This window comes from Prionailurus bengalensis, chromosome A2, assembly GCF_016509475.1.
Source record: "Prionailurus bengalensis isolate Pbe53 chromosome A2, Fcat_Pben_1.1_paternal_pri, whole genome shotgun sequence".
NCBI classification, from domain to species: Eukaryota; Metazoa; Chordata; class Mammalia; order Carnivora; family Felidae; genus Prionailurus; species Prionailurus bengalensis.
Genome location: NC_057348.1, coordinates 51,554,319 through 51,566,589, shown reverse-complemented (window position 1 = coordinate 51,566,589; position 12,271 = coordinate 51,554,319). Strand labels below are relative to the sequence as shown.

The 12,271-nt window shown below is 48.2% G+C and overlaps 1 protein-coding gene across 2 annotated transcripts in view; it reads right to left on the bottom strand.

Moving 5' to 3' along the window:
• Positions 1 to 12,271, bottom strand: part of IRAK2 (interleukin 1 receptor associated kinase 2) — a 61,912-nt gene that overhangs the window by 26,031 nt on the left and 23,610 nt on the right. For both annotated transcript variants that reach the window (XM_043588100.1, XM_043588098.1), the window contains exons 3-4: positions 8,097 to 8,234; positions 1,910 to 2,001 (exon numbers count right to left, since the gene is read on the bottom strand). In XM_043588100.1, coding sequence (XP_043444035.1) covers positions 1,910 to 2,001; positions 8,097 to 8,234 — 230 coding nt within the window. The remainder of the gene's footprint in view (positions 1 to 1,909; positions 2,002 to 8,096; positions 8,235 to 12,271) is intronic.

The following is a 12,271-nucleotide window of genomic DNA, read 5'->3' as shown; positions in this document are numbered from 1 at the left end:
CACAGAATCGGAAACAGGCTCCAGGCTCTGAGCCATCAGCCCAGAGCCTGACGCGGGGCTCGAACTCCCAGACCGCGAGATCGTGACCTGGCTGAAGTCGGATGCTTAACCGACTGCGCCACCCAGGCGCCCCTGAAAATTATTATTTAAAAACACATGCTTCAGTGCCCATCTTCTTTATGGAAGAGCTTCATTAACCAGACCCACAAAGCACTGGCTTCTCCGCCAGGCACCCTGCCCAGGACAGCTGTAGAGGCCCACCAAAATGTTTTGATTTATTTTAAAGTCAGAAGAACAAAAATGAACTTTTAGAGTCAAAGAAAATGTTTTTAGGGGCGCCTGGGTGGCGCAGTCGGTTAAGCGTCCGACTTCAGCCAGGTCACGATCTCGCGGTCCGTGAGTTCGAGCCCCGCGTTGGGCTCTGGGCTGACGGCTCAGAGCCTAGAGCCTGCTTCCGATTCTGTCTCCCTCTCTCTCTGCCCCTCCCCCGTTCATGCTCTGTCTCTCTCTGTCCCAAAAATAAATAAATGTTGAAAAAAAAAAAAAGAAAAGAAAATGTTTTTAATTTTTAATCCAGTTTGGATTGTGTTCATCTTTGTGCCGATGCAATTTTAAAATATAATCTTTAGGGGCGCCTGGGTAGCTCAGTCGGTTAGCGTCTAACTTCTGCTCAGGTCATGATCTCGCGGTTTGTGAGCTCAAGCCCCACGACCGGCTCTGTGCCGACAGCTCAGAGCCTGGAGCCCGCTTCAGATTCTGTGTCTCCCACGCTCTCTGCCCCTCCCCCACTCACCCTCTGTCTGTCTGTCTCAAAAATAAACATTAAAAAAAATCTTTTTATTTTATTTTTTTTAACAAAGGAAAGAAAAGGCCTAGGAGGGCAAAAGTGTCTAGACACCCACAAAAGTCATACGTGGCCCTGGACCCAAGACACTGAATATTTAGGGTAACTCAGACATATACTGGGCTGAAAAAAAGGTTAGAAGAGAGGTGGTTTGTAAGCAAATGACTTAGTATAAATGTAACATTACTTACATATTGTGAGGGGAAAAAGATGCCATGTATCAGCCCTCGTTTAAACACAAATAATGGAAAAGCTCATTAAAAACATGTATTCACTGGGGCGCCTGGGTGGCTCAGTAGGTTAGGCATCCGGCTTCGGCTCAGGTCATGATCTCGAGGTCCATGAGTTCAAGCCCCGCGTCGGCCTCTGGGCTGACAGCTCAGAGCCTGAAGCCTGTTTCAGATTCTGTGTCTCCCTCTCTCTCTGCCCCTCCCCTGTTCATGCTCTGTCTCTCCCTGTCTCAAAAATAAATAGATGTTAAAAAAATAATAAAAAAAAAAAACATGTATTCACTGAAATGAACCCTCTTCAGTCACCCCCAACCCCCAGGACCCAGCTGCACTGACAGCCTGCATGTAGAAACTTAGAAGCTTGGAGTAATTCCACGAGTCTCCTTTCTCCCCATCCCCCTAACCACTAGAGCCTAGACTGGTCCAAGGAATTAAATACATTGCTTTTTTTTTTTTTTTTAAGTTTATTTACGTCATCTCTACACCCAACATGAGGCTTGAACTTACTACCCTGAGATCAAGAGCTGCACACTCAACACACTGAGCCAGCCAGGCACCCCAATACATTCCCTTTTAAAAAAATTTTTGTAATGTTTGTTTATTTTTGAAGGAGAGAGAGAGATAGAGTGTGAGTGGCGGAGGAGCAGAAACAGAGGGAGACACAGAATCCAAAGCAGGCTCCAGGCTCTGAGCTGCCAGCACAGAACCCAAAGTGAGGCTCGAACCCACAAGCCTTGAGATCATGACCTGAGCCACCTAGGCACCCCTATACATTGGGTTTTTGAGTGAGAGCCACAAGCTGGGGAGGTAGCACCTGGGGGTGAGGAAGATTTACCTTTGAATCAGATGAAACAGGAAAGTTGGTTTTTAAGGAATGAGGGGCATCTTCGGAAGGAGGCAGGAGGTTGGCTCGGGCTGGAGCAGGCCCTGGAAAGGAGGAAGACAGGAGGGGTCCTCAACCAGTTCCCACACCAAACCAGGTTCTCATTCACTCCACAAACACTTTGTGTCCCAAATGACAACTGCTACTTTCTGACACCCCCAGGGGCCAGCCCACACACTCCTTACAAGTTACCTCAGTGAAGCTCAACCACAGCCCCAGGGTTGGTTCTATGTGATTCCCAGTTGATGGGTGGAGAAATAGAGGCGCAGGAGGTGGCTACGTGCTCAGGGGCACACAGCCAATTAAGTGGCAGAGCCAGGCTTCCAACGGAGATCCATCTCCGTGTGACTTCCAAGCCCTACTCCGCCCCACCTCCCACACAAGGAATAGTGAAGAACACAGAGGTGATTAGCTAGGGAGCCCTCCTTCCAGTAAACTCCATTGCAGCAGTCATGTCAATAACCAGCCTCCCAAGGGCAGAGGCAGGAGAGGCCACCAAAGCAGTTTGGGAGGCCAAGGAAGGTTTCACTGAGAAAGGAGCATTTGACCTTGAAAGATGGGGAAATGTTTTCGAAAAGTGCTTATGAGGTCAGAAGGCATTGAGGGAGTGAGACTGGCTGAGTGGAGGTATGACAGCAGGGAAGCATAGGCATGCAGAAAATATTCCAGGCACACTTAACTAGCGAATACTGTCACGTCATCTAAACCTCAAGACAGTCCTAGGAAATAAGGACCATTACCATCTCCTCTTTACAGATGGTGAAACTGAGGCAGAGAGAAGTTAAGCAACCTTTCCAGGGGCACACAGTCATGACTCTGGAGTCCATGTTCTTCACCGCTTAGTAAATGAAGAAGATTCAGGAGAGAGAAGGCTTGAAGTGTAGTTTGGGGTCCAGTAAAAGCCAGGTTAAAGAGGTGACATTTCCCCACCAGCCTCCTCCAAAAGATTAACCTGAACACTAACAAAGCAGTCTGGAGTCAGATGAACTAGAGCAGGTGCAAGCTAGACATGAGATGGGCTGCGGTGGCTGATCAACACAGAAGCAGGCCTCAGTCAGAAGCCAGGAGCTTCAGATGTCCCCATGTGGAAATACCCAGCGGCCCCATGGCTAGGATGGTCTCTGAGTAACCTGGGGCCAACCCTCCAAGGGAACCTGGCCTTGACCCCAGGGTTGCTGGCCCAATCCACTTGCTTCAGGTATTTCTGGTTTACAACATCAGGAAATGAGTGATTAATCTGGAACTTTGACCATAAAAAAAATTTAATTCAGAAGACTGAAAAGGGCACCATGCTGAAACTAATATCAGACTTGCTAAACTATTAACCCAGGCAGCTGATAAAACAAAGCTCACGTAATGCAACCTGAGGATCTTTTATCCCCACAAGGCCCAAGAGGAGGTGCATCCTAAGCCTCTCTCCCTGGGGCCTCTGTTCTAGACCAGCTGCTACTTCCAGGCAGCTGACCGAGAGACCTACCGCCCTCTCAAATCAATCCCCCACATTCCCCTGTGCTTCCCATGGGCTGCTCCCCCCAGTGAATGAGTGTGGAGGGGAGATTAAGGGGAGACCCAGGGTCCTGATCTCCCTAAAGACACCAGGTAGGCCTGCCTTAGACACTCCCACCCAAACTTCCCACCCTCTCTCCTTCCCTTGGGCCCCAAGTCTCTCCCAGCCTTGCCCAGCACCTACCTTCCCCATTTTCTCTCAGGCATTTGTCCTGTGAAAATATTTCTCTTTTTTAATGTTTATTTATTTATTTTGAGAGAGAGAGAGAGAGAAAGTGCACACACAGTGGGGGAGGAGCAAAGAGAGAGGGAGAGAGGATCCCAAGTAGAGCCCAACATGGGGCTCGATCTCCAAACCGTGAGATCATGACCTGGGCTAAAATCAAGAGTCAGTCACTTAACAGACTGAGCCATCCAGACGTCCCTGTCTGGTGAAAATCTTCCTGCTTCTCAGGTGACCTAGTCCAATGTAGGCCTCTGCTGGCAGGCCCAGGGACCCTGCCTTGGAGTAAGGCTCCCTGCCACCACTGCCTCTACCCATGCCCCTGCCTGCTCTTGGCCTCGGCTCAGTACCCTTGGCCTGTGTCCCCAGACTGTGGTCATGTTCATCCATCTCTTAACTGTTGGCCATGTCTCTGTGCCGCCTCCCCTGTGAGTTACTTGATGTTTTTCTTTCAATCCCCTTTAATTCACATATTATGTATTTAGCTTTGAAACCCCTAGTTTTTTGTGCATGAGATATACATCTTTTCTAACACCCATGCTCTCTGGTACCACTGGGGAGCCAGGCTCCACACCCTGGGGGACCGCTGCTCTAGGCTGCTCCAGGCCACTCCATTTCCCTCCCGGTTCTTCCCTCAAATTCTGTCCTGTCCCCAGCCCAGAGCTCGCCTCACGACAGGGGCTCTCACTGCACACATGGTCCCTCTTCCTCTCCCTTTGCCCGGTGACTCCCGGGCCAGTACTGGCCTCAGATAAACCATGACCTTCTGGTCTGGCTTGATGCCTGGGGTTCACCTGAAGGCTGTACTAGGCCTCTTGGGTTGGGAGGGTGGTCACTGAGGTCTGACCTCGTGACATCTGAGGGCTACTAGTTGGAGGAGTGGCTATTTATCCCTGTGGTTTGTAGGGAAAACGGAATGGGATGTGAGCCAACACCACAAGGTGGACAAATCAGAGAATAGCCAGCCCTTGCTTTGTAAATGCATGGGGGAAGCACTGGGTCCGGGAAGACACTCATCTTCACTTAGGTTGTTTCCAAATCACTAACCCTCCATGTGCCAAACATTTACTGGAAAAAAAAAAAAAAATCCTACAGAAATCTTTCTGGCATGTCTGCTTCCCTAAGAAGAATACCCTGAATCTTGTCCTTCTGAGTTGTGTCACTGAAGGCATGAGGACAGAATGTCGGAGTGGTGCTATATCTGATTGGGGTTTTCTGCATCCGGCCCTGTGGCTGGCAGTGGAGTGGCCTCTACAGCTTCCCTGTCTGCTTTGTTGGCGTCAGAGAGAAATGGGCTCAAGTCCTGACTCCTTCCTTAGTAAGATTTGCACTTGGGTGACTTGTGCTTCATTTCTTTGGGCTTTTTCAAATGTAAAAAGAGAAAGTGGCTCAGTCGGTGAAGTGTCCGACTTCGGCTCAGGTCATGATCTCACGGTCCGTGAGTTCGAGCCCCGCATTGGGCTCTGTGCTGACAGCTCGGAGCCCGGAGCCTGCTTCTGATTCTGTGTCTCCCTCTCTCTCTGACCCTCCCCCATTCATGCTGTCTCTCCCTGTCTCAAAAATAAATAAACACTAAAAAAAATTTTTTTTAATAAATAAATAAAATGTAAAAAGAGCAATAAAAGCCCATTCCTTATAGAGTTCTCGTCCAGACTAAATAAAGGAGATGACAGTTACAGAGCACAAGCTCCGTCTCTGGCACATGGGGAGTACCAAACATGGTAAAAATACGTGCAGGATAAGAGATCCTGACTGAGAACCCAATGGCCTCTCCTACAGCTAAGGCTTTGTGACAGTATTTCAAGCTACTAAAGCCCTTGTCTCTGAATCTGTTTAATGAGCTACTCACGTACTTTCCTCCTCCATGTCTCTTCCCCCTTTCCTTTCCACCCACAAGGCAGCCGGCACAGACGAGTTACCTCATGGGTTCCGGGGCAACTGGCCTGGGCTGGATCCTGGTCCTGCCACTTTCACAGCCATGAAGCTTCAATAGGTTCGGCATCCTTCCCCAGCTGTCCAGGGTTGGGGGGTGTGGGGAGCAGCCAGAGCCCCATCCCTGGGTTACAACTCAGCGGGGCACCAGAAGTTCCTGGGCCAGCGTCTCCCACACAGAAGGGCACCTTTGCCACCACCCATCTCTGCCCTCCCCCACCACCACCTCCATATTTTCCACCCCAACAAGATAATCAGTCATGTTGAAATCTGGGGCCCAATGGAACCTTAGGGTTTTCTCAAGAGAAGACAAGGTTTGGGTCACTGATGAAATTAATGATTATTTTTAATTTGGGCAAAGATAGACCACTGGCTTCCCCTTTCTGTCTGTAGATTGTGTTTATCATCTCCCCTTGCGGGGGCACATGTGCTCCCGAGGGCCATTTAAGAGATTGAACAGTGCAAAGGCCTCTCCAGATAAGGCTGGTTTCTACAGTAGGCCAGGTAAGGAATACCAGAAGAAACTGCAACCCCCATTACCTTCTCCATCTGGACCAGCAGTGCCCTAGAATTTCCCTCTTTTACTATCACTCTTTCCTCTGGCCATCAACCACTTTCACATTTGCTTTAGGACCATTTCCCCTTATCTCTAACTGCTGCTCAAGGTTCTGCACTTGTTTTTGCTTGTTTTTATCTTTAGCTACAATTAACAATTCAGACTTCCTGCGCCAGAATTATTTTCCCAGCTTCAACCTATCTGGGGTGCCCAGAATGCTGTTAATATTAACTGACATTTAATAAATGCTTACATGGTAGCAACATTGAGGTATTTGATTCCTTACTACAACATGATGCCATAGGCTTTCACTATTGTGCCCACTTTTTTAGATGAAGAAGCCGAGGTACAGAGAAGCTATATAATTCTCCTGCTAGAAAGGGAGAGGTGGGACTCAAATACAGCTCTGTACAAAACCCCAGGCATGCTCCTCCCAGCCAACGCTGACTCTGGCTTCAGGAACAGCATCAATGAACTGAGATTTCATGGATTTGGGACCTTCAGCTCACAGGAGAGCAGAAGGGAGGCCAGGCCCCCAGGGAGGGGTGGTGAGAATGGACACATGGATGTATGCAGTGGCCCCACCACCATACCCACCCCCCAGGGAAGTCATCCACTGGCTGAGTCCTTCCATCATTTGACAAACTGTCCCTGAACCCTTCCATGGGCACAAGTGGTCTGAAAGGCTTGGGGATAGCGGTGTGTGTGGTGGTTAGGGACACGGGCATTTAAATCACACTGCTCACATGCTACTTTCTACTTGTATAACCTTGAGCAAATCACTTTTCCTTTCAGTGCCTCAGGTGCTGTAGAACAAAGCAGCAGGGTGCCTAGGTGGCTCAGTCGGTTAAGCATCTGACTTTGGCACAAGTCATGATCTCACAGTTCGTGGGCGTTCGAGCCCCCGCGTTGGGCTCTGTGCTGACAGCTCGGAGCCTGGAGCCTGCTTCAGAGTCTAAGTCTCCCTCTCTCTGCCCCTCCCCTGCTCACACTCTGTCTCTCTCTCAGAAAAATATATAAACATTAAAAAGAATTTTTTAAGCACAAAGCGGCAGGCTGGTACTAGGGAGAAAGGTGGGGGAGTGGGGGCAGGCAGCTCCCATCAGTGCCCTCAGCGTACAGCTGCAAGGGTAAGGCAGCCTGTGGAGAATGGACAGAGAGGTCATCGGGCTCCCAGCCAGAGCCAGCAGCAGGATCAGCCCATGCTGGGGACTTGTAAAACCATAGGTAAAATACCTGGGCCCCAAAGCATTTGACCTCGGCAGGCTGTTTAACCTCTCTGTGCTTCAGTTTCCTCATCTGTGAATGGGGATAATCAAAATACCTAACTTGGACAGCTGAGGATTAAATAAGTCAGCATCTCTGAAGTGCTCCGAACAATGTCCGACACATAGAGAGCCCTCAATTACAGAGTTATTTATTTCTTTCTATAAAAATGATAATAAACGGTATATGTTCTGTCATTTGACTTTTTTAGCTGTTTTAATTCAATATATTATGAGCATGTTTCCACATTTGTAAAAATATCTACATCATTTTTAACAGTATTGTATTGTTATGACCAACTGTCATTAATTTTACCATCCCCATGGTTGTTTCCAATTTTTTGCTATTTTTTTAATTTAAAAAAAATTTAATGTTTTTATTTATTTTTGAGAGAATGAGAGAGACAGACTGTGAGTGGGGGAGGGGCAGAGAGAGAGAGGGAGACACAAAATCTGAAGGAGGCTCCAGACTCTGAGCTGTCAGCACAGAGCCCGATGCAGGGCTCAAACTTGTGAACCATGAGCTCACGACCTGAGCTGAAGTTGGACACTTAACAGACTGAGCCTCCCTGGTGCCCCAATTTTTTGCTATTATATGCTGAGTTGAAAATCCTTATAGATACATTTACTCTAAATTAAAATTTTAATTTAAAATACCCGGGCCTGGCAAGGCGGCTGGCCTCATAGACTGCCCCTTTCCCTGTTCATCTTCAGTGTTTCTTTCAGAAGCTGCCAAAGGTCTTCCCGGCTTCACAGCATCCGGGAAAGAGGATTTGATTTCAGGAACTGGTTTCCCTGAAACAAGGTGAAAAGAAAGAAAGTTAGTATTACTTAATGAAGTGGAGTAGCCACCAAGTCGCCAGGTCTAGAAGTCAGAGAGCTGGGGTCTATTCCGGGCTCTCCCTAGAATTCACTGGGCCCCGTTGGGTTCTTTGCCTCCTGGGTCTCAGCCTCCCCAGGAAAGTAATGGGGGGAGACAACAATCTCCTGTGATCGGTCCAGCTCTGACACTGAGTCACACGAAACAGGCTTCCAACCCTGCCAGCTGTGTGACCTTGGACAAGACACTCTCCTTCTCTGAGCCTGTTTCCTCACCTATAAAATGGAGAGGATAATAACGATCGTGCCTGCTTGCCTACCTCACAGGGCTGTTGAGAGGAAGGAAATGGGAACATAGACGTGAAAGGGCTTTATAGACTGTACGTTCCCCTGAACACGTGAGGAAATTAAAGATATTCACCTCACCAAGTGCCTAGTTGAGCCCCTAAATATACAAGTCTGGCAGTCCTACAGTTCCCCTTCCATACACAGTGGAATCATGTGCATCCTTCCCTGTCTCACAGGTGGGAGCCCTGCAAACAGAGGCTACATCCACTGAGCACCAAGAGTGCCAGGGGCATGCTTCAGATTCCCACAAGCTGTTTGCATTTCATCAGGTTAGAAATGAGGAAACAGAGGCCGGAGCAGGTTAGGCGGCTTGCCCAAGATCACACAGCCTGGGCATGCACGACTGGCCGAAGAAGCCTGGGTGGAGGTTCTCTGTCCTTGAGAGGAATCACTTCCCATTTGCACCAATGTGGGAAACCCCAAAGGTGCTGCGAGGGTGTATCTACACCAGTTCCTACCCAGCTTCTCAGAGCCTGCACTCTGTGATACAGAGTGCCTCCTCTTGCCTCCTCTACCACTGTCCGGATGGCGTCATCTCCCCAGGCTGGCCTTTGCCTCTAGCTGTGGCAGCCTCCCGATCCCTTCCCAGGCCACATCTAGCTAAAATACAAATCTTGCCTCGTCACTTTCCTGTTTAAAGCCTTCGTGACCTCCCACTGTCCAAATGAAGTACTCGCTCTTCTCCCAACTCCTTGTATCTCCCCTTTACCTTCCAGACCAAATCCAAATTCTACAGCCCTGCATTCAAGGCCCTTCACCCTCTGGTGTTCTTAGGTGGACCCACGTTTGAGAACCACAGAAACAGGGGCACTGAAATCCCAGGGAAAGCCTCCGACTTGCTCACACATGCATCCGATGGGGCTAGGACGAAACGTCTCCAGCCTGTGAATCTCTGGCAGCATTTCTTCTGACAGGTAAACTGTGTATCTCTCTAAGCAACGCTGATTATTACCAAGGGGCCAAGCTTTTCAAACCCAAGCTTTGGGACTAGAACAACATTAATAATGCCTAAAAATGCATGGCACTACACTTGTATGGCACCACACAGATTTATTTGATTTTCAGGACAATCTCTGGAGGCTGACAGAAGTGACTGCATTTTATTTTTGAACACATTGAAGTTCAGATAGGCGAAATGATTTGTCCCCAAACAACTGATCAGATTCAAACCTGGAGCTGGTTTCGCCATCTACACCAGAATGGCTCAGGCTGAGACACCAACTGTTGTGCCCCACCCCCCACCCCAAACCCCCTACTCCCCTCAGCAGACAGCACCACCCTGTGGCCACGGCACAAAGCAGGAGAAAAGGGTGGGAATGTGTGAAGACAGTCTACAGGGAACGCACAGAAGTAGTAGGGAGGTTGAATGGGGGATAATGGGTGACTTTCTCCCTTCCTGACAATGACCTATTTATTATTCTCTTAAATAAAAAGTAGCAGGCCTGCCTGCCTGGCTCAGTCCATGGAGCATGCACCCCTTGATCTCAGGATCGTGAGTTTGAGCCCCATGTGGGTATAGAAATTACTTAAAAATAAAATCTTTGGGCGCCTGAGTGGCTCAGTAGGTTAAGTAGCGGACTCTTGATTTCAGCTCAGGTCATGATCTCGCGGTTCATAAGATGAAGCCCCACATCGTTGACAGTGCATGGAGCCTGCTTGTGAATCTCTCTCTCTCTCTCTCTCTCTCTCTCTCTCTCTCTCTCCTTCTCCCCAACTCATGCTCACTCTCTCTGAGAATAAACTCAAAGAAAAAAAAACTTTAAAAAAAATAATAAAATCTTTAAAAAAAAAAAAAGAAAAAGAAGCAGAAGACATGAGCTGATTAGAGTTCAGGCTCTGAAATGGAAACCAGCTCTATCATGTCCCAGCTCGGTTGACCTTTCGCCTCTTTTGTGCGGACTAAGGGACACAGTGCACGTGGTCTGCTTAGCTCCAAACACGGGAACTTCATTGTTGTTGCTGTTATATTTTTTTTAATTTTTTAATGTTTTTTTTTTGAAATTTAATTTTTGAGAAAGAGACAGAGTGTGAGCAGGGGAGGGGCAGAGAAAGAGGGAGACACAGAATCCAAAGCAGATCCCAGGCTCTGAGCTATCAGCACAGAGCCCTCCACGGGGCTCGAACGCCCGAACCATGAGTTCATGACCTGAGCCAAAGTCTGATGCTCAACCGACTCAACCATCCAGGTGCCCCTTGTTGCTATTATATTTTTAAAATATTTAGAATAAGGAGGGTAAGATGTGAATCTTAGTTTTCATTGAACACAATTCTGAACCATCGACACTTTTCTTTTTTAGTTTTATTGTATCTTTTTTATTGTGGTAAAATGCACAAGACATAAAATTTACCACCTACACCGTTTTTGAGTCCACAGTTCAGTGGCATTAAGTCCATTCACACTGCCATGGAGCCATCACCACCAGATAACTCCAGAACCTTTTCACTTTCCCAAACTGAACTCCGTCCCCTTTAAAAACCAACTTCCCATCCCTCCCCGCCGTCAGACCCTGGCAAGAGCATTCTATTTTCTTTCTCTAGAAATGTTACTGCTCATTTAAATTTTTTAACTTGTGTGGGTTTTCTTTTCACTTTAATAGCAACTAAATGTTTTCCTTTGACATGGAAAGGGGTTAACACACTTTTGAGTGACAGGAGAGTCTACAGACTATGTAACCAGTTTTCTGTAAAATATGAAAGCATAGAATAACGAAGAAAAAAAGAACCTGAAGAATATACACAAAACAGTGAACAGTGATTATGTGAACAGTGATTATTCCTGCAATTGATAATTGCAGTTATCAATTATTTTACATCATGGGTTTGGTTGGTTAGTTTTCCGTTTATTCACACTGTAGAAATTTTCAACGATGGTCATGCATTAGTTGCACAGTAAAGTATGTTTCCCGAGAGGGATAAAAATCCGGAAGCAAGCTAGCTACAATAATGACTGGAACTGAGTCTTCCAAGGTAGAGTGAGTAGTCATCAGCCCCGGAGACCCCTTCTGACCTAGATTAGCAAACAGGCCATCTCTCTAGATTCAGATCTGACTCACTTCTGGTTTTTTGCCACCCACCAATATGTGTTCTTGATCTTTTCACTACAAATATCCTCACCACAACCCTGGAAGTAGCAAGTAGGGAACCAGCGGTTCAAGGAGGAGAGGAGACCCACCGGAGGGAGAAGGCAGAGGAAAGACTCACTGAAGCAGGAAGGAGGGGAGGCCAGGGCCATGGGCAGGACTCACACCCACAGCAGGGACCCCCGGGGAGAATGCACACTTCATCCCCCACCCCCTATCTGGAGTCCCCAGGCACTCAGAAAATTGTCTATGGGCCAGGCTGCACCCCCACCCCCACCTGAGGCCGAAGACCTTCTGGCCAAAATTGAGAGCCTAGAAGCAGGGGAGTCCTTTCCAGCAGCAGCCCTGCAGCCGGACACATGGAGTCACACACCTTTGCCTTATGTGACACCTCCACGTTCGTTCCACATGCCCTCGTGCAAAATGACAAAGTGAAAGATCGCCGGCTATGAATGTGAATTGGTGAGCAGAGTGCGGACAGAGCCTCCCACTTCCCAGGTGGGTATAAAGTGAACCCTGTGCTCCTGCCCCAGGAGGAAGGGGCCACCCCATGCCACTTGGAGTCCTCATCGCCTCTGCCCTCCC